At 61.3% G+C, this 26169-nt stretch overlaps 1 protein-coding gene across 1 annotated transcript; it reads right to left on the bottom strand.

Moving 5' to 3' along the window:
- Nucleotides 1-7422: 7422 nt before the first annotated feature.
- EEF1A2 (eukaryotic translation elongation factor 1 alpha 2) lies at nucleotides 7423-15714 on the bottom strand. The gene is made up of 8 exons (XM_031433435.2): nucleotides 15627-15714; nucleotides 14117-14338; nucleotides 12410-12589; nucleotides 11618-11914; nucleotides 10653-10803; nucleotides 9278-9534; nucleotides 8437-8671; nucleotides 7423-7824 (listed from the first exon to the last, which is right to left on the bottom strand). The coding sequence occupies exons 2-8, from the start codon at nucleotides 14258-14260 to the stop codon at nucleotides 7697-7699; spliced, it is 1392 nt and encodes a 463-aa protein (XP_031289295.1). The 5' UTR covers nucleotides 14261-14338; nucleotides 15627-15714; the 3' UTR covers nucleotides 7423-7696.
- Nucleotides 15715-26169: the final 10455 nt, after the last annotated feature.

Here is a 26169-nt window from a genome sequence, read left to right as displayed (position 1 = left end):
CCACAGACTCTTCACCTCTGTGATCCAGCCCTGCAACTCACAGACCACCCCGTCCTCACCCCACCTCCCTACCTCCCACCTCCCTACCCTGGGCACATGACAGCTGCAAGGACCCTCAAGCAGGAGCCTTCACATGTACTGTTCCCTCTGCTAAGAATGCTGTTCCCTTCACTAGCACCAGAAGTTTCCTTCACGAGCACCGGAAGGTCCCTGTGGTTCTTCTCAGGGAGGCCCTGCTTGTGGGTCTCCCCTGAGGTGGGACTCCAGCCCTCCCTCTCAGCTCCGGTTTCTCATCACAACCTGAGACTTTGTTACTTACTTTCTCTCTCCTGTTCATCCGCTACCCTGACTAGACAGGAAGCTCAAGAGGAGAGCAGTGCACACACTCACACCCCGTGTACTCACACCCCGTGCATATACTCACACCCGTGCACTCACAGCCCCATGCACACACTCCCTCCCCGTGCACATGGCCACTGGCCCAGCCCACAGAAGCTGCTCATCAACCTTCCTTGTATGAGTGAACACCGTGTTCTAGGGCTGGATGTCACTTGGAGCCTCCAGCCAGGATGCACCCTTGATGACTCGCCTTGGGCTGGTGTGGGGCAGCAGCTGCTGGGATAGACCAGGGAGGATGTGAGCCAGAGCTCAATTCCGTGGAGACAAGCTCCCCAGCAACAGAGCGGTCAGCCGCCCTGCCCACACACAGGCTGTTGGCATCTAGGCCCTGGCTGCCCGCCCACTGCCAGCCCAGGCTCGCTTGAGTGCTTGCTTGCTTGCTTGGCCAGATGTCCATTAGGCTTTGGGCAGAACAGTCCAGCCCGGGGCAGAGCCCATGGGCTGTGAAAGTCCCCCCTCCCCTCACCCCCTCACCCAGGACAAGGTCACCACACACTAAGCCAGGGAGATGGGACAGAAAGGGTGGACTCCTGTCCCAGCACACCAGGACACATCAGCCTAGGAGGAGCTGCAGCCGTTGGCCAGCAGCAGGGGCCCTGCTGGGGTGGCCACTGAAGAACCACAGCACTGGCAAACAGGAGCTCACCTCGCGGCAGTGCAGAAGGCCGGGGGCAGCTCCTCACTGGTCAGGCGGAGGGAGATGGTCCCACCTCATGAGGCTGCCTGGTGCTAAATGGAGATGACCCTGTAGAGCAGCACCCAGGACAGGGCAGTGCCCAGGAAAGAGCAGGGAGACACACGGTGACCCCCGTCCCAGCTTAGAAGCCCCTGCTTCCTTGGTTTCCTGCAAACCCTCCCATGGGGGAAGACTCCCAGTTCAGACCTGCTGACACACCACCCCTGCCTCCTCCCGGTGTCTAATCACAGAGATAAGATCCTCTTAAGCCAGTCACTCTCACGCGGGGCAGCTTTGTCCCCCAGGGGACATCTGTAATGTCTGGAGATATTTTGATTGATTGGTATGATGGGGGCAGGTGCTATTGGCATCTAATGGGTAGAGGCCTCCAAGAGTGCACAGGACAAGCTTCCCACCCCCACAGAGAATTCTCTCTCCCTAGATGATGAGAGTACTGAGGTTAAGACACCATGATTTAGGTTAACAAGTGTTCTTTCTTAAAAGGCAAATATTTCTGATAAGTTAGCCATTCACACCTTAGTATGAAATAGTGCCAACAAATTAATTTTCTCCCTAAAGCTCCTAAGGATACCTAAGCCAAGGGAGGAGAGCTTTCACGGGCAAGGAGGAAGGAGTCTGGGGTGTTGGGAAGGAGAGCAACTCCCCCCACTCCAGGAACGGCTTTGGGTGGCAAGTATCTGCCAAGTGGCGACAGGATAGCTCCTCACTGGAGTTCAACAAAGTAACCCTAGGTTTTCCATATTGCTATTTTCTAGCCTGATGACAACGTCTACCTTTACACCATCACAGAACAAGGAATCTCTGCTTCTGCTTCCCAGCTCACTGGCTTACTCTAAGTGCGTGACTGGGCCAGCTGTGAGCCTCTCTGTCCCTCCGTCCCTCAGCCTGTAAATGATGGGGTGATGCTGATAAAGATGTCACGGGAGTGTAATGACAGTGCACAGCACCTAGAACAATGCCTGGCATGAGTAAGCGTTACATAAGCTTCAAAGTAAAAATAAATGAATCGATTCCAGGGCCGGCTCTGAGTGATCACATTTCCAACGTGTATGTACCCCCTTCCTCGACACCGGGGCTGTGGATCCTGGGTGTCGGGAGACACACAGTAAAGGAAGGGCTGAGAGGACACCAGAGGCACCTAGTGTCCCCAGAGCCCGCCCCCACCCCAGCAGAGGCCACTGCAGCCTTCCTTCTGAGAGAGCTGGGGCACAGGCAGCAGCCCTGGTCTCACCCAGACCCCAGGCCTAAAGGTGCATGGAGCCCCCATCCAGGCCCTTCCCACTCTGAGGGGCAGGAAGTTTGCTCAGAGACCTGAGACGGAAGGGGAAATTTTACAAAACCCCACCGTGGGATTCAGGAGCACGGCCCCACCCCTCTTCCCTCCCTCTGCCTGTCCTCCAAGTCCCCATGGCTCAGTACTGCCCCTTACTCTCTGGACAGCTGAGGCCTGGACCCCAGGACCCCAGCCGGCAATACAGGCCCAGCTTCAAACAGCAGCTGGCATGATGCTCATTGCCAGAGCCTGGGGTGGGCTCCCTGGGCCAGGGAGCTGGGACCATCAGGCACTCGGGGCTGGCACAAGCCCAGCCCCCAGCCCCCAGCCCCCACAGGGCTGCCAGTGTGCCTCGCAAGATGGCTTTCAGAGGCTGGGGCCACTTCGCCAAGCATCTTTAGAGACGGCCCAGAGAGTATGATCTGGTCCCTGCTCCACTGACCCTTCCAGGCCGCCCACTCTACCCAGAGTGGACACAGGACAAGCAGGGCCTGGGCACCTTCTTGCCTCCTCCTGGTCTTGGCGCCTTGCTCACTGCTGCCTCAGGCCCCCTTAGCCCATGTGCAGGCCAGGCCCTGGTGTGAGGCTGACTGGACAGCCATTCTGGTAGCGACCTTGGCTGGGCTCCCAGCTGATGAGCCCACGTTTGAGCTGTTTTTCTCCTCATGCAGTCATGGCCACCCCCAGCCCTTCTCTGCCTCCTCCCCAGCTGACCCCCACAGAGAGACACCAAGAGCAGGAAATAAAGCCAGGAAAGGAGGCAGCTCCCCCTTTCATGAGCTCCATCCCTCCACAACCCAGCCCAGCGGAGTCAGGAGCAGCCTGGACTCATACTCTGCCCAACAAGTGTGGCTGCCTGGCTGGCTTCTCCCCACATGGCTGCTGGGCCAGGAAAGCTGCCCAGTGCTGCCCTCATGCAGCCAGCCATGGGCACCCCCAGGGACGCAGTCCTGACTCCAGGCAGCCAGCCATCAGCGCAGGTGGAGCCGAGACACAGCTGGTGTGTGCTCACACACACAGTCATGCTCAGGTACTCATACGTGCATGCACATGCATGCTCTCCTGAGCACACACAAGATGCACGTGTATACACACACGCACACACACCTGCACACATCCACTGCCCCAGCTCCCAAGGACTCCGGTTCACCCCACCATGTTCTGCCCACACTCTACACAGCCACACGCAGATGTGCACTGTTCTCGCACAGGTCTGTACGGCTGGGTACACACCCCCGGGGCACACATGTAATCTGACACACCTACGGTCCCACTCAGAGACATGCTAGGGCACCCAGGAGGAGACACACCCACAGCCACCCACAAAATGAGAAACCCTGGGGTCCCGTCACTGGAGTCTGAGGTCCCTGATCAGACACAAAACTGTCACCACCAGGGTCACCCCAACCCCTGGAGGAGGGAGGGAAGGTGCTTCCTGCCTTGAGGGAAGGGCACTGGGAATCCTGGGGAGACAAGAGCAGGAGAGCCAACCCATTTGCCCAGCTCAGCAGGACCCTGCATCTCCACGGACTCATTAATTTTTCAGAGGCACCCAAAGTGCAGATTGAAGTTGCCAATCCGGTCATGGCGGGTCCTGCTTTAAATTATTCACCAGACCAGCAGAGCGGGAGAGACCTGGCCCCAGGCCCCAGCTTCAGGGGCCACTCGCCCTGCCTGGGCTTGGCACCAGCTCTGTGGCTGCGGGGAGGGCAGCCCCCTGGGCCCCCACGTCCTCCTTGGCAGCCCAGGCGTTCAAGCTGGGTGTGAGCACTGGTCTGTCCCCAGCTTGGGCCCCGGCCCTGAGGCTGTACCACTGCCCCCACCCCAGGGTTCACTGTCCAGGCTCTGGTGGCCCACCCCATCCACCCGCTGCCCCGCCCCCAGGCTCGGTGGACTCCGCCCCCTGCCCTGCTCCTCTGCCCCAGCCGGCAGTGGGAAAGCCCGCTGGACCAAAGGGAGGGCCCCCCACTCCAAACGTTTCACCGCGCCACCTCAGCCTGGACTCCAGCGCCCGCGCTGGGAGCTGGACAGCGGCAGGGGCAGTTGGGAGGCCACTGCGCAGCGCCAGCGAGCACCTGACCGCAGCGGCTCCTTCCACCCACCACCGCTCCATCCGCGCGTGTTGGGGGGTGGGGGGAGCCTAGGCCAGAACCTGCACCCTTGCTGCCTGCACTGCCGTTCTCAAAGTTCGGTCCAGGCACCCCAGGGCCCAAGAACCTTCCAGAAGGCCCTCAAGGTCAAAGCTGTTTTCACCGCAATACCGAGGCCTGGTCTCTGTCCAGCCTGCTCTCCCTCCTACAGTGGGGTATTCGGGGCCACGTGCTGTGTGATCTTGTGCTTTATGCATTTCTGATTTTATTTCCTGGGCACAAAACACATGGCTACGACCCCAGTGGTGTTTGACACTGAGGGTTTGAGAACCGGCGCCCGGAGCGTGAAGGGCTCAGCTGTCCCACCCAGTCCTCCCCTCCCGACTGGGGCACATCTTCCCGCTGTCAGGCCCCAGGTGTGGCCAGAGCCCATCCTTCCCCATAAGCCCCTCCGGAACAGCCCAGAGACCCTGGCCTCTGCCCACACCCATCTCTGCAGGGTACTGGTGGTAGGGGAGCTCCAACCTGGAGGTCAGCGGGAAAATCCTGGGAGAAGTGCTGGGTGTGCTGCCCCCGCGTGGACACTGGGAGCTACTGCATGTCCTCACCAGCTAGGACCCAATTTCTCCTCCGCCCCGCGGACTCCACTTTGAGAAAGGCACCAGGGGCGCAGCGAGGTACGGATCCCTACCAGGCAACAGAGTAGGAGCCTGCACCTTCCTGGGCCTGGCTTTAGTACTCCATCCCCAAAGGGGCCCGAGGCGCCCAGGTCCTCCTGAGACACCCCACCCTCCACCGCGGTGGGGACCTCCGTCTGCTTCAGGTTGTGCTGGGCACCAGGAAACGCTTCCACTTCTGTCCTCATGCCATCTTAGGAGCCCATGAGCCTGGAAGTATTTGTGCCCCCACACCAGAAACACGCCGACCAGAGGGGCGGGCAGTGCGACCCCAGGGGCAGCCCTCTGGTGGGCAGGACAGGTTGACATTGCCCTGCCCGGGACATCTCGATGATCAGAATTTGCTGGGACCAGAGAGTGAGTAAGGGTCCCCTCAGGGACCACACAGGAGGCTTCCTTGGACCCCAGCTGGTTTCACTCTTACCTTGTCTCAGGTTGGCAAGTTTCTCTGGCTTGACCCTAATTCTAACTGGGCCAAAATGTGTCAGAACAGCTTCCTGGGGCACAGCCTGTAGGATCACACCAGGTTCCTCTCACCAGCAATGGTGGCTCAAGGAGGCCCAGGACTGCCAGGGCTCCGGAGAGCTGCAGGAGGCCCCCAGTTTCCTTGGGTAGGGCCACAAGATAAAACACACAGTCCACTTTGAATCTCAGGTAAGCGACAAATACTTTTTCAGTGCAAATATGGTATGGGACATATTTATATTAAAAAATTATCCACCATTTATCTGAAATCCAAATTTGACTGGGGATTGTGTCTGTGTTTGCTGATTCAAGCTGCCTTCCTTGGAGGCCTCTGTGGGTCAGCCCCGACCCTTCCCGGCTACCAGCACGACCCTGGGAAGGGTGTCCTGACCCACTTTCTGCCTGGCCAATTCAGCTGTCCTTTTCCTGGTCCTCCCCCTGCGTGCAGCCCATCCCCACTCCAAGAGGCCCGTCCCCACTTTGGGACTGGGTGGGGAGACACCAGCAGCCCCTCCATGGGCTTAACCCTAAACCACGTGTGCCCTCCTCTCCTGGCTGGCCCCTTGTTCGCCTGCACAACTCCCATCCCCACCTAGTGTGGTGAGTTGGTTATGCTCCCAAAGATTTCAGGCCCAACCCTGGAACCTGTGACATGTGGCAAGAAAGCGTTTTGCAGAAGTGACTAAATCAAGGGTCTTGAGATGAGATTATCTGGGATCGGTCAGGTGGGCCCTCGGTGCCCTCATATCTGTCCTTGTAGGAGGGAGGCAGAGGAGACTTGACCCAGAGAACAGTGGGCCATGGGACCATGCAGACAGATTAGGGAGATGCGGTCACAAGCCAAGGAAACTTAGCAACCACCAGAAGCTGCAGGAGGCATGGGATGGACACTTCCCGAGAGCCAGTGCAGGGCGCGGGCCTGCCCACACTGGATCTAGTCCCAGTGCTGACTGTGGACTGAGAGTTCATTGCTGCTGTGTTAAGCTGCCAGCTTGAGGTCCATTTGCTGCTGCAGCCCCAGGGGTCTCACACTAGGGTGCCCTGCGATTGGCCCAGTGCTCACCCTGGAGGGGAGCCTGCACCCTGCAGGCCAGCTCCTGCTGAAGGCAGACAAGTATGCACTGTGCACTCTTTCAGGGAATCTGCTCACCCCCACCCTGAGCTCGGTCTGCAGCACCAACACCTGGCACAGTCTGGCTGTGTTCTGGCAGCAGGAGTGGCTGAGATGGGAGTGGTCCTGCCGCTCCACCCCCTACTCCCACCCCCACACCCTGTGCTCGCTGACCAAGGTCAGGGCTTGCTCTGGGGTTCCTGGGGCTGGAGTTCCTGGGTGTGCCAAGGGCCCCGTTGCGAAGCAGGATGGATAGGAAGCTGTCTCCAGCCACAAGTGACCGGCTGGTGAGGACAGTAAGACAGGGCTTCCAAGGGCGTGGGAGCTGGAAAATCCGAGGGGTGTGTGTGTGTGTGTATGACAATCACGCGTGGGGGAGGAGCCCTCAGCCCATCTGTCCTTAGAGAGACCCCAAGAACACTCAACCCCCTTCTGCGGGTCCGAAGTGGCTTTGTCCTGGAAGCCCCCACAGGGGGAATGCCAAAGCCCCCTCACCAGCTGGACTCGGGATCCAGCGCCCCACGGCCCACCCCAGGTAGCCCGGGAGGACACTGGTCAAGGCGCCGGCAGGGCTGGTGGACCCCGGGCGGGACGCCGAGCGGGGAGAGGCCAGCAGCTTGGTCGGGGACCCGGAAGGGGCCCTAACAAGCACCCTCCTGCAGGACAGGCCGCCTCGCCCCACCCCACCCCCAGCAGCAGGCGCACACGGCTCCGGGGTCGCTCAGTTTATTGGTAAAACGGGCACTGAGCGTGGTGAAGGCTGGACGAGGAAGCCGGGGCGGCAGGGGCGCTTTTCCTCTTAAAGAACTTCCACTGGACCTTGATGGCGAGCATCCAGTCGCTGACGGAGAGCCTCTTACAAGCGGAGGTGCAGACATGCGCCTGGAGGGGGGGCGGGGCTCCGGGGCCGCGCCGGGGGTGGGGCCGGGGGCGGGGGCGGGGCGCGGCGCCGCCGGGGAGGGTCGCGCCGCGGGCGCCCGTGCTTCACTTGCCCGCCTTCTGCGCCTTCTGCGCCGACTTGGTGACCTTGCCGGCGCCGCCACTCTTCTTCTCCACGTTCTTGATGACGCCCACGGCCACCGTCTGCCGCATGTCGCGCACGGCGAAGCGGCCTGGCGGAGAGGGCGTGAGGCGCGGGCCGGGATGCAGCGCGCAGGCGCCCTAGCGCCCGCAGCATCCGCCCCAATCCCTGCGCCGGTTTGGGGGTGGGGGGAGGGGGCGGTGGAGTGCGAAGCTCCCGTCTCCTAACTTCGGTGGCAGGAATGACTCACATAGGACTCGGCCAAGGCCTTGTTGTGAGAATTAAATGGCATGTGACCCGTCCTTAGAACATGCCTGGCACCGAATGTGCCCTTTTAGCTATTTTAACAATGGCCAGCAACCTTGCATAAGGCAGCTCTCCGATATAGATCTGTGGGTCATCCTGTGGGTATCTGGGGCGGGCCAGCTGGAGGTGGGTGGTTAGTCCTAACTCTGCCACTAGACTAGCTGTGGACCTTGGGCAAGTCACTTAGGGGCCTTCATCTGCAGAGAGGGACACCATCCCAGACCTGCCCAGTGGGGCCACCTGTGCTCCTGGAGACAAAGGCCAAGGCCGGGGGCTTCTGCTAAGCTCTAAGCCGCAGAAGAAAAGTGCAGGACCCACCTCCCCCAGCAGGGGTCCTCCACCCTTGGCCTAGATTGCCCCCCTCTCCCCCCAGCCCCTCCTTCACCACCCAACTCACCAAGAGGAGGGTACTGGGAGAAGCTCTCCACACACATGGGCTTCCCTGGGACCATCTCTACAATGGCCGCATCGCCGGACTTCAGGGACTTGGGGTTGTCCTCCAGCTTCTTGCCAGAACGCCGGTCAATTTTCTCCTTCAGCTCGGCAAACTTGCAGGCGATGTGGGCTGTGTGGCAGTCAATGACCGGTGAGTAGCCGGCGCTGATCTGCCCAGGGTGGTTCAGAATGATGACCTGTGGGCAGGGTTGCACGAGGCCATCAGGCAGGCCCAAGGTGGGCACCTGGGGAGGGCACCAAGTTGAAGGAGGCTCTGCCCACCTCCTGGGTCCCTGGGGCCCAGAGTGCTGACCATGGGGAAGGTCAGGCTGGGGGGACCCAGGCCCCCAGACCTGGACCTATGGTCCTCATCAAGCCCCTGAAAAGCCACAAGAGACAGACAAGGACAGGGGCACTGGTGATAAGACTGGACCTTGGTGACCATCTTTCAGTTACATCTCAGTAAAGCCAATTTTAAAAATTGTAGTCATGTACGAGGTGACCAAAGAGGGCACAGTGAAAATGTAGAGAATAAGAACATCACAGACCTGTCCCAGCCAATAAACTGACAAAAGTGTTCTCAGGACCTAAGTGGGACCTCAGTGAGGCTGGGGGCAACAAGACCTGGGCCTGCACCCATCTGCTCTTTCTGCAAGCACCCTCAGCCAGGGTGGACCCCACAGGCTCAGTGGCCCCCTCGGTAGAGTGGGGATCTGAGTCCTCCCTGGCTCCAGGCAGCCACCTCACTGAGGACAGCCCTGGTGACGACTTGGGGTGGGCCCCCTGGCCACCAGGCTGCCCACCTGGGAGGTGAACTGGGCAGCCTCCTGGGGTGGGTCAGACTTGCTGTCCCCACACACGTTGCCCCGGCGGATGTCTTTGACGGACACATTCTTCACATTGAAGCCGACATTGTCGCCGGGCAGGGCCTCGCTCAGTGCCTCATGGTGCATCTCCACTGACTTCACCTCCGTGGTGATGTTCACTGGTGCAAAGGTCACCACCATGCCTGGCCGAAGGATGCCCGTCTCCACCCGGCCCACGGGCACGGTACCAATGCCTGGGTGAAAGGAAGGGGCCATGAGGGCAGGCAGGGGCCGAGGGCTGCCCCATTCTCCCTGGCAGGCAGGGGTGGCCATGTGGAGGGAGGGAGGGAACAGGGAGACACTGAGCGAGGCAGACACTGAGACATGTGGACAGAAGTGGAGGCTCCCCCGGCCCCACTAGGAGAAGAAGGGACTGAGGTAGCAAGTTCCCAGAACATAAGGAAAACAGGCAAGGGGAGGCAGTCTGGAAGGGCCCCACCCTGCCCCTGGGTGGCAGCAGTCCCCAAGGAGGCACTGTGGGGTGGACCCTGCCTATGGGCAGCAACATTGAGCGGGCCCCACTGGGGATGGCCCAGCTGGCTCCAGTGCTGCGGTCTTGGGGGTCTCGGGGCCAGTCCTGAAGGGCACGGGCGTCCCAACACTTGCCACAATCTGCTTACACTGCAAGGCTACTCAGTAGGTGTCTGGTGCCCCCCAGAGCAGGGGATGGGGGGGCTTCACCCTGGCCTCCTGGGCTGTGACAGAGGCTCGCGTGGCCTCACGGAGACTGAGGTTGGTGGCTGTTCCCTGTGCTGGGTGAGCATGATACCCGCACCCTGCACACAGGCCCCCAACGTCTCTTACCATAGCTGCCTGGCCAGGAGCCCCTATTGCTACCCATCACTGGCCTCATACTGATTCATGGTTTCTGTACCATTTCACGAACAGCTTTTCCCATCCCTGGAATAGACCGTGTCTCCCACAAGACCAAAACCTCCAGGTGAAAGGCAACACGTGACTGACCCCGTGCCAAGGTCCTGGCTGAGGGCTGGGCACTTCTCTGGAGGGAGGAAGATCCTGGCAAATATGAGATGGACTGCTGGGTGGGTGGGGGTAGGTGGGCGGATGAATGGACAGATGGATGGACACATGGACAAATGGATACTGGATGGGTTGGGGTGAGGTGGACCGGTGGACAGATAGATGGATGGATGGATGGAGACAGGGGGTAGATGGTCCCCCAGAGAGTGTGCAGCAGAAGGGAGAGGCAGAGATAACCCGGCCACGGATGGTCCTTGTCAGGGGCCTGTCCTCAGGAGGAGGTCTGAGGGTGGAGCTGGTGGGATGGGCAGATCATGGTGCCCTCACTCACCACCAATCTTGTATACATCCTGCAGTGGCAGGCGCAGGGGCTTGTCCGTGGGGCGTGTGGGGGGCAGGATGGTGTCCAGGGCCTCCAGCAGGGACACACCGCTGGCGTTCCCTTCCTTCCGCTCCACCTTCCAGCCCTTGAACCATGGCATCTGGGCAGGAGGAAGAAAGCACTGTTGAAGGTCCGCCCGTAGTTGGCTCAGCCCTCCCTACGTGAGATCCAGTGAGGGGAGTGCCATCCACAGCACCAAACACGCTGCCCAGCCAGACCCAGGAGCCCCCGACCACAGGGTTCTAGAACTAGGTCTCCCCTGGCTCCCCTGAGGTCCCCTCCATGCCCGCCTCCCTCAGTGTGGGCAGCTGCAGCCTGACCAGGATGAGGCCCACCCTGCCGGGCCAGGGGTGTCCTCTGGCTTGGCCGTGCGAGGCACTGGGTCCTGGGCTCCACACATTCATAACAACCAGGCTCCACTCCTCACTCCCTGTTGAGTCAGAGTCCCTGGGACACGGGCTGCCAGGGCCCCCAGCTTTCTGGCTGACCAGCAGAGAGCCTGACCTGCTCCAGGCCTCAGGGAGGTACCTGGGAGCCCTCTAGGCCCTGGCTCCCAGGGAAGATGAAAACTAACCCCACCACACAGGTGTCCCAGAGATGTGGCAGGTGGGCCTGGGCCACTGCCCACACAGTGTCTGCCGGGGGGGTGTTGTCCCTGGCCAGAGAAGGGACTGTGGAGGCAGCCTCATGAGAAGGCTGGACTGAGGGTCTGAGGCTGGGGCTCCCCACCAGCACAGACACCCACCGGGGCTGGCTCCGCGCTGGTACAGACCCAGGGAGCCAGACAGAGTCGAAGGGAGCCCAGGGACAGCCCTCCGACCTCCCGCTCCGGCTGTCTGTGCCACACCCTGACCCAGGGTCCTCGGCGAGGGGTCTGAGCAGCCCCTGCCCCCTGCCCCCCGCCGGGCACTCACGTTGGGCGAGGGCTCCAGCATGTTGTCACCGTGCCAGCCGGAGATGGGCACGAAGGGCACGGTGGCCGGGTTGTAGCCGATCTTCTTGATGTAGGCGCTGACCTCCTTGACGATCTCATCGTAGCGCTTCTCGCTGTAGGCGGGCTCCGTCGAGTCCATCTTGTTGACACCCACGATCAGCTGCTTCACGCCCAGCGTGTAGGCCAGCAGTGCGTGCTCCCGGGTCTGCCCGTTCTTGGAGATGCCGGCCTCGAACTCTCCCACTCCCGCCGCCACGATCAGCACGGCGCAGTCCGCCTGCCGCAGGTCGCGCAGGGTGAGCCCAGCCCCGCCCCGCGCCCAGGCCTAGGCCCCCGGGGCAGCAGGCGGGGGGCTGGGCAGTCGCCCTGGGGTAGAACCTGGGGTCTTGCCCTCAGGGGCAGTGTCCGTCTGTCTATGAATTCCTGGCAATGTCAGATTGTCGAGGACCGTCTGTGTGCATTTCTGCCCACATTTGCAGTGTCCCCATCCTGGCCTGTGTCCGTGTGTCTGTGAAGGTGGCCCTGACAGTGGCCGGTTGTCCTTACAGGCATCCTCACTGGGCTGAGATGCCAGGAGACTTAATCAGTTCTTGGTGGGGGGCAGTGGTGACAAAGGTGAGAGGTCTCAAGCCCTGGCAAGGACGCAGAGGAGACCCAACTATCCTCAGTGACTCGGGACCCCAGTGTTCCCAGGACAGGTGCCCTTGCCCCACCTTTGGGCTCCGCCCACCTGGGCACCCTCGCCCCACCCCAGGCCCCAGGCCCCGCCCACCTGGGAGGTGCCTGTGATCATGTTCTTGATGAAGTCGCGGTGGCCGGGGGCGTCGATGATGGTGATGTAGTACTTGGTGGTCTCGAACTTCCAGAGGGAGATGTCGATGGTGATGCCGCGCTCCCGTTCAGCCTTCAGCTTGTCCAGCACCCAGGCGTACTTGAAGGAGCCCTTCCCCATCTGGAGGGGTGGGGGCGTGGCTCAGGACGGGACCCGGACTCTGCTGGCTCGGCCAGCGGGTCCCCCTGGGCCGTGGGAGCAGCATGTCACCGCGGAGAAGCCCCTCTGTCCTGCTGGGACCCTGGGACTCTGGACCCATCTCTGGAACGGGGCGTACCCATGCCCTGCTGGGCCAGCCTCCGCCGCCTAAACGGGCGCCATTCGAGCGTCCACCAGCAGGGGGCGCAAGGGCCTGGGAGCCACTCTCGGAGAGAAGCCGCCAGGCGGTTTCGACCCCTCCCCCACTGCCAAGGGCTCCCCTTTATCTGAAGCCAGCCCCCCCACCCCTGTGTCGGCTGACGACACCACTGGGTTTCAGGCTGTCCAACCAAAAAACCCCTCTGTGATTTTTTTTTAAGGGAAAAAGAAAGACATGGGATGAGGCTGCAAGGAGGGGCCTGGCTTTCCAGCTCTTTCTGCAGCCCCTAAAGCACCCGAGTGGCGCCGAGGCGCCTCCTCCCTTCCCTGCCCAACCTGAGCAGGGGAAGCAAGGCCTGGGCTGCCCTCTGCCAACACCTGTGCCCAGAGCCCACGAGACCCCCATGCCCAGGGCCAGGGCTGCGGTCACTGCCCAGCTGGACAGGGCTCTGCCCTCTAAGGAGGCTCTGCAGCCAGGGCCCAGCTGGACCTGAACCAGACACCCTGCTAACACCCTCAGCGCCCCTCAACACCAGCCCCGCAAGGAAGGGGAGATGTAGCTATGGGCCCAGGAGCACCCCCATCCCCTCCGCAAGGCTTAGCCCAGGCCAGCCACTGCCCCCTCCTGAGCCCTGACCCCAGCCCCGCCATCATCCAGGTGAGAGCCCTCACAGCTCCCCTGGACGGGCCTTCTCCTAGAACTCAGGGGTGGAGTAAGGGGGACACAGAGAGCAGATCCCCACTCCGTGGACACTTCCCACAATGGATCTCGGCCATGTGAGAGGACCGGCTTCAAGAGAGGGAGGTCAGCCAATGGGGCCCTCTTATCCTCACCAGGCGACCAAGACGCCGCCCTCCAAGGGCGCCATCCTGGATAAACAGCCTGCCCCCACTCGGCATGGGGAAGTGGGGCTGATGGGCTGGTTGCCCATCGGTCAGCTATAAATAGCCACCCTGAGTCCTGGCCCAGCCCTAGGACAAGCCAGGACAGCGCCACCTCCAGCCCCAGACCTCAGCCCTGGGGACACAGGAACCCAACCCTGGGGGCTCAGAGACAGGCCCAGACCTCTCAAGTCCAGTGAGCCTGCTGTGGACCTGTGCCCAGCAGATGACAGCCTCCAGCCACTTCCCACCTCCCCCAGGGCCAGGGCCAGCAGGCCATCCCACCTCCCCCACCAAGCACCTTCTCAGAGAGCAGCCACCTCTGCTCCCCCTACACCACTCCCACCCCAACACCCTGACATACAGGTCTCCCATGCAGGGTCCTTTGAGGCTCCTGCCCCCTGCCCTGGAGGAGATCACCTGAGCCCCAGGCCCTGCTGCCGTGTGGGGGCCCCTCCCCGGGCTCACCTCAGCTGCCTCCTTCTCAAACTTCTCAATGGTCCTCTTGTCAATGCCTCCGCATTTGTAGATGAGGTGGCCGGTGGTGGTGGACTTGCCTGAGTCCACGTGGCCGATGACCACTATGTTGATATGGGTCTTCTCCTTGCCCATGCTGCCTGGGGGGTGGGGAGGGGCTGGCACGACCTGGGGATGCTCCGGCTCGGGGGGAGGGGGATGCTGAGCAGGACTCTGTAGGGGGGGGCACAGGTGATGGAGGGCCTCACACGGAAGCCCAACAAAGACACTGCCCTGCACTGGCTGGGAGCACACCCTGCCCACAGACTAGGCCCTGAGGTCTCCAAGCTTAGTGGGGATGGAAGAGCCTCCCCAGCCTGTGCTTGGCCAAGCAGAGCCCGGTGGCAAGCCCAAACAGTCCAACTGCCTGCAGAGACACCCCTCCACTAAAGAAATTCACCCCCATCTGGAGGGACCGAGAAACACCCGGCTGGGTGAGCCCCATGACCAGTCAGGAGCCTGCTGATGAGTCACCCTGCCCTGTCCCCAGGACTTGCTGCCCCACCCGGAGTCCTGGGCCAGGACACTGCACCCGACCCCACCCCACCCCCACCCGCAGAGCTGCCACCAAGGAGAGACGGTCAGCGTTTCCCACTCCCCATCCCGAGCAGGGACAGCGCCATCTTCCTCTCATCCCTGCCCGACTGGCTGGCACCAGGGGAGACAGGCTGGATCAGAGCTCAGGCACAGTGATGCGATGCCCAGATCAGGGGCCCAGAATAGCTCAGGCCCTCCCGGGATCTGGACGGGGGCAGACAGTAGGGCGGGGGGGGGGTGTCCCTGCTCTGTCCAGAGGAGGGAGAATCTGGCCCCAACCGCCAAGCTCAGCAGACACCAGACAGATGCCCCAGCCTGGTGGGATAAGGGGCCATCCCCTCCTCCTTCCCTCTGGTCACAGGGTCACAGCCCCTGCCCCATTCTGGAGGTTAGTGAAGAAACCTAGGCAGACCAGGAGGGGACAGGTGGCTGGGGGCGGGAAAGAGGGCGAAAACCGTGCACCCTAGGGTGGGGACACTGGGTAGACATGCCGGCAAGGCAGGGGGCAGGGCGGCAAGGACCCCTCAGGTCTCACTGCCTCCCTCTTCCCACTCCGTCGACAGGGCACCCCCAGCGCCCACCTTTACCAGCCCCAGCGCCGACGACCCTGCCCCAATCCCGCAGGGCCCCAGGTGTTCCCAAGGTCACAGCTGCAGGGCGATCGCAGCAGCCCAGGAGACCAGCCCCCGCGGCAGCTGCCGCGTAAATAAACGCCACCCCTGTGCCCCCACCCCACGCCCGGCGACTGACCACCCGCGCCGGGTCCGGGAGTGCGAGGCCGGCGGCCGATCTCCGCGGTGAGCAGCGCAGCCTCGCCAGGCGCCGAGCCTGGCCCCTCTCTGCCCCTAGGGCCGGTCCCCAGGGAAAGGACCCTCTGCGGAAAGCTGGGCGCGGGGGCGGGGACCCGGAGGCCCAGCGTCCTTACCCAGAGCCGAGGTCTCAGCCAGAGGGACTGGCAGCGCCGGCGCCGGCGGTTTTATCTCTCCAGGAGGGGGTCCACCTATTGACGGAGCAGGCGCAATGCACTGCGCCCCTGCAGTACGGCAATGCGGTACCCGCGCGGGCGGGGCCGGGGGCGGGGACGCAGGGATGCAGGGATGCAGGGATGCAGGGACGGCGGCCCGAGGACGCTTGCGGGAGCGGCAGGGGCGTGAGAAGGGGATGCGGCGAGGGAGCGAGCTACAGAGGCAGAGAAGAGCCCCCGAGGAAGGGCGCGCGGGGAGAGAAACACCATCGGAGGCAGGGGAGGGGTGGGGACCCGGAGAGGGAGACAGAGGGAGGGAGGGGCGGAGATGGAGAGAGGCACCGGGAGAGACACACAGCCAGAGGCGGAGGACAGATAAAGCGGAGACTGAGGCACCAGGCTCAGGGACATGGAGACAGGAGCAGTGGGCCCCGCACAAGACAGAAAGACATTTTAATCATAAAAGGAGGCCCGCGGATGGGGCTGGTCCAGGGAGGGGGCAGGTGGGGCAGGGGAAGAACCGGTCAGGTCTGGGAGGGGGTTGCTGAGGTCGGGGGTCTGGACAGCTGTCCTGCCTGCATCTCCCAGGGCCAGGGCTGGCCCTGGATGTCCTTGGTGCCTGATTTTCAAATGGAGCTGTGTTCTGAGACTTCTACCGGAGGTGGCCTGGGGGTTCAGGCCCTCCTGGTGAGACCCCAGAATCGGCTTGTTCCCAGCACCCCTGCCTCAACGTACCTGCCACACGGGCTCACCCCAACAGGCCCTCAAAGCCAGGTTCTCCCTATCTGCCCCATGATTTGGCCCCGAACAGGGACCTCCAGGGTCCCCTCCGCTGGCCACGTGGCCTGAGGTGCCATCAGCAGGCCCAGTCAGACCACCTCCCTCAGAGGCCCCTGGAAAGAACTGTTTTCCACCCGGGGCCCCCCTGAGTGCACGGAATACTTTAAGTCCACCCTGAGGGCCCACCGAAGTCTTCAAGGGCTGCGCTAGTCTGCACGCATGGGCGAGGGTTCCCAGGGAAGCAGAGTTTGCCAGTGAAACAATCAGCTCCCAGACAGAGTTCCAGGCTGTGGCCCCTCGGCCTCCCTCACTCCTGGCCCTGGTGGGGTCACAGTGCCGAACCACAGCCAGTCTGTCAGAAGTGCGATGGTCACTGAGGATCCTGGTCATACCAGCGCAGTGGCCAAAACAGACTCTGAGGAGGGGAATGGGTTAGCGAAGACCAACGTTGTGGGCCTCTACCAGGGACCTCTGATCTTGTCAGTTCACCCATGACGGCATCTCCCCGTGGCCACCCCTCCTGTCTGCCTCAGATGCGGAGGACGCTTGCATCTTTGCCAGCTTTGTAACCACAGGGTCCAGGACAGGGTCAGGCAGGGTCTCAAAAAATGTGTGTTGAGTGGGTGAGAGCAGAGGCCTTGTGCCTAGCACCTTCTGATGGGCAGTGCCCAAGGAGAGCCCCAGAGATGGGACCTCCACCAGGTCAGGAGGTAAAGACGGGCCTGGGGCAGTGGCTGGGGCCGAGCAGGTCTCCCCAGCCCATGGGGAGGGTCTCTCAGGGAGGGGAGGGGCCCTCCTGCCGGACTGTCCCAGAGTCTGCCTCACAGAACAGGCAGGGAGCAGCTTGCAAGTGACCCGGCCCGTCCAAGTGCTGCTGATACCATCAAACGGGAGCCAGGAATTAAAAATAAACGCCTGCAGAGAAGGCGTGACCCGCCCCACCCTGCCCAGCTGGCCTCTATATTTACCACGTCCCCCTCCTGCTGAAGGTTAGGCAGGATTTGGGAGTTGGCGTGACTGGCTGAGGCTGGGATGGGACAGACCAAGAGGGCAGGAGGCCTGGGTCCCTGTGGATGCCACCCCAACTCCCCCCGAGGGACCACCAGCTACCTGCAGCCTCAGAGGGTGTCCATCAGACACCCCCTACACAGGTCTGAGCCTCACCTCTCCACCCCCTCACCCACAGCTGACAGTTGGCAGGAATCAAACCGCAGTGGAGTGCCCGTGCCAAGGGCTAGTCTGTGCTGGGAGGCCCGGCTGCCCAGAGCAGTGGCCACTGCTGGTGGAATGCAGTGTACTCCCTCGCTGGCCCTGGCAAGGGGTCTCCAGTGGTTTCTCCAAAGGGACTCCGTGTCCCCAGGACGTGCCCATCAGCCGGACTGCCTCCGGGGCCCCGGAGGCCCAGGCCGCTGGGCCGTCTGGAGACACTCGGGCTCATGCAGGCAGTGAGACTAAGGAAGGTATGATGCTAAATACTGACACACCAGCAGTGCTCACCTACTAACCGAGGCATGGCACAAGTAACTGGTCAGCAGCTCCTAACCACTGCGTCATATAAATAACTAGCAGACAGCTGCCACCACTGCGTGGTGCAAATAACTGCTAAACAGCTACTAACTATGAAGTAGCACTTAATGTCTACTAGTGACTGATTTGTACTTAGTAACTAGTGAATAGTACTAACTTACTGCTAGTCACTAACTAGTACTGAATAACTACTAACTACTAAGCAATACCACTTACTATGTCATGTACTGAATTGCCACAGTCACCAAGCCTTGCAAGTTCACCGAGTGCTGGGGGGTCTCCCAGGCAGCCTGAGGACCCGTGGGCCAAGAGCCAGCTGGACACAGAGAGGCAGAGCACAGGGCCCAAGGCCACAGAGCAAGGAGGCCGGGCTTGCAGCTGGCTCGGAAGGCTTGAGCCAGGCCCCTGTTACTTCTAGACGAGCCCTCCAGGGTCCCACCCAGGCTCCGCCCCTCCTCAAGGTCAGGCTTCACCACCCCAGCCACAGCGGCTTTCTCCCACGTCTGAGCCAATGGTCACAGCAGCCCCAAGCAGCCCAGGGCACGGGCGGTGGAATGAGGGAGGGAGGCACTCCAGCCAACCAGGCTAGGGCAGCCTCCCAGTAGGAAGGGTGCAGGCCCCGCCCCACCTCCTTGGCCCCGCCCCGGTAGCTCCCAGGCCCAGCCGGGAGCTGTTTGGGGCAACACAGGCAGCCCCCTCTTGGCTGGACTGCGAGGGTTTCACGAGCCTGGGGAAAGAAGATCCAGCTAAAATTAACCGTTATCAAGCTGTCAGCCCTGGAAATAAACCCGCCTTCCATTGGCTACGAGTGATGTCACCGCGGGCCAGGTTAATAATAACCTGCCAATGCAGAGCTTTCTACCTGTGCCGCCTTCCTGGGGGGCCTTGGCCAGCAGGTGGGGCTTGGGGGCGGAGTGTCTCAGAATGACCTCACCTCTGGCCTTGGGCCGCGGGCTGCCCTCTGACCCCTGAGCATCAGGCGCACATCCTCACGTGAGGGTCAGTCTCCCAGCCTGCCTGGGCAGCAGGACCTCAGATGGCCTCAGAGACACGTTCCCTGCCCCCAGCTCTCCAGCCCAGGGGTCTGAGCTGCCCTTGAGGCAGAAAATTAAGTGGTCTCCATGGCAAAGAAGAGCTCTTGGCTACAGAGCTTCCCTCAGAAAAGCAAGGTCACGGCCCCTAATCAGAGAAGGGGGGCTGGGCTGGGCGGGGCGGGGCCATGTGTACACCAGCTGGACCCCAAGGCCAGTCAAGGCTGCACAGCCTGCCGGGGCTGTGCTCAGTCCCTGGGCCAAATGAAATGGGGAGTTGGGGTGACTTACTGGACAATCCAGGCTCCCAAACACTCCACCCTGAGTGTCTGGGAGGGTGTGAGGCCAACCTGAGTCACCTAGGGAAGGAGGCCTGGAGAGGGGCTCACAGCTCCTCAGAGAGGGGGAGGGGCTGCCTGGCCTGCCCCACCCCCACCTGAGCTGGGGCCACCTGTACCTGCAGCGCGCAGGGAACCATCACCGTGCCGAAGGAGTAGGTGGCCCCTGCGGGCTCCTCCCCAGGCCCTCACCCCACAGGAGCCCTCAGACGTCTGAGCGCAGCCCTGCTCATGACCCCAGGCCACCACCGGCTTCTAGGGAGCAGAGAGGGGGTCTGGTGGGCCGGCGCCCAGGGCCAGGGGCTCCAGCCTGGAGCTAAGGAGAAGGAGCGGCCAGGCCCCCTATTTGGTCCATTGCAGGCTGGGAGGCCAACCAGAGATGGGGGGGGCGGGGATCAGCCTCAGGGGCCAAGAAGGGACAGGCCAGCTCCTCCTGCGGCTGGATCCAGGTGCCCTGGCACCGGCACCACCCCGGAGCCCTGGAGTGGGGGAGGCGAGGCCTCAGCGCTCAGCCAGCCTCCCCACCCCCAGGTTCAAGGGGTGCATCTCCAGGCAGGAGTTGCCCAGGGGAACGTGAAGCTCGTTAGCATCTCTGAGCCCGTGTTTTCTCCTCTCTGAACGGAGCTCCCCTCAATTGGGCAGTTGGGAATAACCCAGCCTGGGGAGCCCCAGAGACGCTGGGGCCTCTTGGGATGGGCTGATGCCGGAGATGGCGGGCGGGGCAAAGGATGGGAGGGGGACTGAGGGGGACAGTGCCCCAGCTTGTCCCTGAACAGACCTAGAGAAACAAGTTACAAATGGGCCCCGCCCCCAAGTCGGGAAACAGCCCCGCCCTCCCGCCCTGGAGAGCACCGGCTACCTTGGCTCCTCCCGCGCAGACAGCACGGCCTGCTTGAGCTCTGCGGGGATGGTGTGCACGGTGTGTATCCTCTGGGCGGTTTCCCTCACCTGCCATCATGCTGACGGCTGTGCCCAGGCTGCTGCGCAGGGGAGCTGTTAGTTTATTTTTGCTGCTGGGTGGCATTCCACTTCCAGCTTGGGGCTACAGCCAATAAAGCTGCTCAGAACCTCCCTGCGTCCCACCTGTGTGCATATTTCCATTTGCCGCACACACAGCTGTATGTACATCACGCCAGTCTTTCATTCACTGCCTCTTGGCTGTAAGATCCCCCTCTGATACCTGGTCGGTGACACCGAACAAAACCATGGTAAGCATTCCTCCTTTACAGCGAGCAGATCTATTTTCGCAGAGCAGGCAATGACAGGTTAATTTATAGCCAAGGGGAAACAGATAGCTGGTGTTCTTCCTCGACGAAGAGGAAATTGTCCTATTTTTTTTGCACGTCTGGTGATTTGGGGCTGCATACTGAGCATCCTGTGAAGACCCCGGGTCCCGACTCCTCCGGACTCCTTGGGAGACCGCTGGTTCACGTCCCAGTGGCTGTTTGTGCTCACGCGCTGCTGCTGACCTGGGAACCTCGAAGTGCCTCCCAGGCCCTCGACTCGGTGACACTCAGACTCCAGTCTCTGCCCCCGCAAAGCTCTCTGCGGGACTCAGCTTTAACTTTCCTCGGTCGGGCCTGGAGTAGGCGTTGCTGTAGGTTGCAGCCTTTTCTCCTAAGAAGTAAGCAAGCAGGTCTCTCCCCTCTGGCTGGGCCCGAGCGCATGGGCTGCGCGTAACACGTCGTCGTACAGTCGTACCACATTCTTGTCATCACTTTCCAGTTGATGGGCATTCGAGTCGTTTCTGCTTTTTAGCTAGGAGGGATGGTGCTGCCACGCCAGTCCTGTCCGAGCTTTCTGGGTGGGTATCTGTTCATCTTTCCTGGGTGGACATCTAGGAACAAAACTCCTGGGTCTTGTGGTGCCTGTGATCTTTCAAGAAACTGCCAGCCGGCTTCCCACAGCGGCTGCACCTTTTCACGTCCCTGGCGGCCGGGCGGGAGGGCTCCAGCACCTCCACAGCCTCACCCGCACTCGTGACTGGTCTGTGTTTCTGATCAGAGTTCGTCTGTGAGTGTGAAGTGGTCTCTCGCTGTGGTTTGATCTGCATTTCCCTGAAGACTGACGATGCTGAGCATCGTTCCGCGCGTATGGCCATCTGTGTACCTCCTCTGGAGAAGCGTCCGTTCGGACCCTTAGCCCGATTCTAAGTGGCTTGTTTATTCTCTCAGCGTTGAGCTTTGAGGGCTCTTTATGTCTTCCGGATACAAGTCCTTTGTCAGGTAGTTGGTTTGCAAGTATTTTCTCCCCGTCTGTGGCTTGTCTTTTTATTTACTTAACAGCCATTCATAGTACCAAAGCTTTTAATTTTGATGAAGTCCGATGCACCCACTTTTTTTCTTGCGTGGGATGATCCACTGACACTGGCAAACCCCCAGGTTTAGGATCTACGGCTTCAAAAATTTCGCTGAGATTTTTATCAAAACTATATTAAATCTGGACATCAGTTTGGAGGGAACGGGTGTCTGTTCTGCTGTGTTTCCACTTACTTAGGCCTTCTTTGATTTCTTTCATTAGCAGTTAGTTCTCGGCGTACAAACCCTAGACATGTTTTGTCAGGTTTATACTTCAGTGTTCCATAGCAGAGGGTAGCCATTATAAACGGTATTTTTGAAATTTCTGCTTCTCATTGTAAATCACTAGTATGCAAGGACACGGCTGGTTTTTGTGTGTTGACTTCGTATCCTGCTGATCTCATTTGCTCAGTCTTTTGGTGGGGTTCCTTGACGACGGGCCACCAAGTTGTCTGTGAAGCGGCACAGTTTCGTTCCTCACTTTTGATCTGTGTGCCCCTATGTCTTTCTCTTGCCCCACTGTACCGCTAAGGCCTCCGGGGGGTGCTGGGTAAGCCTAGCGAGAGAGCCCCGCCCCGGGGAGGGAGTCTGTCTCTCTCCCTCAAGCACACGTGGCCTTGCTCACTGGGAGCTGGCTGGTGTGAGCTCTCCACTGACGCTCTTTACAAGATCAAGGACGCCCTTTTCCCTTCCTGGCTTGCTGAGTTTTCATCACGAGTGGGTCTACCAAAGCTCATTGTCCATCATTTGACCGGCGTGCTCACGGCTGCCAGCTGGTGCATTTCCACAAGCACTGCTTTAAAGCCTTCGTCAGGTCCCCTCAGCGTCAGGGTTCGTCCCTCCAGTGCCACTTCCTGAGGTTTCCCTGGTGCTTTTATGCCGAGTGATTTTAGCTCTTATCCCAAAGTTCAGTGTCTTTGAAGAATGAACACTTTGTGGTTTGCTGTACACCTTGAGCTGAATTCCAGGGCACTGAAATGCTTGTTTCTGACAGTTTTTCCAAGGTTCATATTTGCTTTTTGGAGAGGAAGTTTTTTGACCTCCTCACTCCTTCGTGCTGGGAATCTGTAGTATCTCTTACTACACGGCTCACCTTTTCCTCAAATGTATTTCTCGTATGCCTGTCAGGGCTGATCTCTCTTAGCCATTGGGGACACAGTGGGTCCAAGCCTGGCTCTCACAGATTTGACTAAACCAGCAGGAAAACCGATGGGGTCATCTTTGGTGGGAACAGCGCTGCAGCTGGTGACCACACCTGACCTCCACGGAGCACCTGCTTTGAGCTGGGCCCTGGTCTACGCATCCACACCAAGTCCCACGAGTCACGCGCGTCCTGTCTCACAGACGAGGAAACTGGGGAGTGGCGGTGGCCGGCTGCGGCTCCCCGAGGAACCCTCTGGCCACACAAAGCGACCCCCGTGATGAGCTCTCATTAAGTACTAGTCAGTAGCTTCATTTCTTCTGAGAACATTGACATCACCGACAGAGGCTCAGCTCCTGCTCGAGGGCCCAGCCGCAGCTACCACCCAGGGAGGCATCGTCTGACCCGAAGGTAGGGCGGGGCTGGACGCCATCCTGATGGGAAACATCTCTGGCCCTCCCAAGGGTTTTCCTGTCCCCACTTCCCAGGTGGCTGGAGGCTCAGGTGCTACGTCCTGACCCCGGGCCCAGCCCTGCCCACCTTGAGCCCCAGACAAGCCTCCAAGCAGGCGGGCCACCATTCCCTCGGGGCTGGTGGAAGGGAAGGGCTGACCTCTCTCCCCCGAGCTCAGCCCGTGCCAGACCTTGTCGTTACCGCCCACTCTGAAGTAGCCCCCCTGAGGCGGGGCAGCCAGCGTGGGCAGGCGGGTTCCATCCCAGGCCTCGGGGCTCCAGAGCCCGCCTTCCCCCAGGGCTAGAGCCACTCCTAGGGCAGCCAGCAAGACAGCGTCCCTGAGGTCAACTCAGCAACTCCAAGGACGCCAGACGGGTGTGTGGCCACCTTGGGGTCATCCCAGATGGTCCACACACAGGCTGGGGATGGACAGAGGGAACCTGAGACCCCGAAACCCCACCCTTTTCCCCAGTCTCACCAGGACGTGCCCCCATCCCCCTCAAGACCGCTGACCCAGCTCTGGGGAGGGACTGGCAGAGCCCCCACCTTCCTAGCTTAGTACACGCAGCTTTTACACGTTCACTTAAAAAAACCCTCTCTTCAGGTTGCCTGTTATTGAAGTCACCATCGGTGAGGTTGAGAGTGGGGTGGACTGGGGCAGGCTGGCCAAGCAGGCAGCTGGAAGGTGGCCTGGGGAGGTGGGAGACACACTCATCAGTGCGCCTTCAGGGGAGGTGCCCAGCCGGGAATGGTCTGCAGACGGCCCCACTGCTGGCTCCTTTAGGGCAGGCCTTGGCCACAGAGCCGCCGTGCCCAGGGCTGCTTCCCCAGGTGGCCACGTGGGGCCTCATGCAGGTCACCCCCAACGGCGGGCCAGCACCTGAGCTGACATGTCCCCCTACTGAGCCCTTTCCCATGTGTGGGTCATCAACACACATCCTGCATCCCAGCCTCTGTCCCAGCCTCTGCTCCCAAGACCTCAGCTTGTGACACTTGTGCAAGCAGGAGTCCCAGACGGGAAGTGGCCACGGAGGGTCACAGCCGAGTGCCCTACCCGCCCAGGCTCCCTGACCGGGCCTGCCACAGGGTGACCCCAGCCTTGCCCTCAGCCCCGAGCACACGCTCACAGGCTCTGCCCCGTGCTCGCACCCAGCACACGTCCGCGCCCAGCGCAGGGTGTCACGTGGCCTCAACAGGCTAGGGGAGCCCTGCCGGCTGGAGCCAGGGGAACCGGAGTGGATAGAACAGAACTTAATTGAGGCGTGCCATGCTCTGAGCATGGAAGAGGCAGCAACTGTCCCCAGGAAGTGTCAGCTCCCGGAGGTGCAGAGGACAGCCTGAGAACTCCTCCAGGTCTCTCTCACGAGGGTCCAAAGCTTCCAGTCCACCCAGGAGGTGAGCTCTGCCCGGGGCAGGGGCAGCAGGTGGAGGGGGCTCCATGGTTTCCTGAAGAATGGAGAAGGGGTGTCAGGATCCCAGCCACCCAGCACTTCCCTTCTCCCCAGCTGACCAGGCCCGAGCCAGGCCCAGGGAGGCGCCGGGAGGCAAGGCCTGGGTCCCACGAGGAGCAGGCGCTGGGTGTGGCTGCATCAGTGTCGTCCCAGGGGCCCAGCACTGTTCATGAGCTCTGTGGGAGGAGAGGCTGCCGAGGCCCCAGGCGCAGGACCACCAGGCTGTGAGGCCCGCATGAGTGACTAGGGTGTCACAAGCTCACCCACCCCCGGGGAGTCACTGAGACATCTCCTCTGCTCCCTGCCAGCAGAGAGGGCCTGACTTCAACCTCCCCACACCCACAGCCCAGTGCACCAGGGCTCTCTCCAGTCCCAAGCCCCTCCCAGCAGAAGCCCTGGTGGCCCTCCTGCCCTGGTCAGGGGGTGCTAAGCTGACCCTGTTCTCCAGGGCAGACCCATGTCCCTGCTCTCTGTTCAGACCCTGCCATAGGATAAGTCTGCCCCAGGGGTCCCAGCCCAACTGGGATCTCACCTCCCATATTGCTGCTCCCCACTCCCCCCAGGGTACACTGCGTCCGTCCCACGGGCCCTCAGGAATGGCACCTGCCCTCATTCCCTGAGCTGTGCCCCATCCTGAGCAACCACCAGGCCCAGGATTCTGAGCAGACCCCTCACCAAACCTTGCGTCCTGACCATATGAGCTGTCCATGGTCCTGGGCTGGCGCCTCACGCCAGCCTCTCCAGCTCCAGGCCCCGGAACCCCAGTCCTGTTGGAGGCACCAGCAAGGGGCACACCACAAGATGCCCACACACCTGGCTGCCAGCCACAGGGACACGGGAATCCAGGGAAGGGGCAGAGCCCTGTGGCTAAGGGTCCTTCAGAGCGAGACAAGACTGGAACATTCTTGCCAGAATGTCCCATCCTCCTGCTGTCAATCGCACTGACCAGTCTGCCTTATCAGTGACCCCTCAGGGCCCCAGTGAGGAGGCCTGGCTACCTGCCTGTCCAGCACACCCGCCGCCCTGCCCTTGCCCAGCTCTGAGAACTGGGTCTCAGAGTGTCTGTGCTGGCCCTGCCCCAGCGCCTCCTTGCTTGGCCCTCAGCTTAAGCCTGACACTCCGCCTCCTGTCCCTGCTCACCAAGGAGGGGCCCTGCCCTCTGGTCTGGCCCCTCTGCCAGAAGGAGCCCCCATCTGACTCCCCAAGCCACCCCCATGCCTCGCTGAGCTACACATACACAGAAGGTGCCTCGCCAACCCGAGCATTGAGTGAACAGCGTGGTGCACGGTCCAGGCAGGCCCAGTTTCACCCAGAGGCCCCCTTCAGTGCCCCTGCCTGGCTCTCCTGTCCTCACTACGAACCCACAAAGGCAGGTGCCGTTGGCCTCAGTGTCCTCAGCCTGGGGCACACAACTGGCACCCAACCACCCCAATCACCTTCGTGAACCACAAAACATGGAACCCAATCATGCTGCAAGCCCACTGGG

This window comes from Camelus dromedarius, chromosome 18, assembly GCF_036321535.1.
Source record: "Camelus dromedarius isolate mCamDro1 chromosome 18, mCamDro1.pat, whole genome shotgun sequence".
NCBI classification, from domain to species: domain Eukaryota; kingdom Metazoa; phylum Chordata; class Mammalia; order Artiodactyla; family Camelidae; genus Camelus; species Camelus dromedarius.
This window is presented reverse-complemented; position numbering and strand designations above follow the sequence as displayed.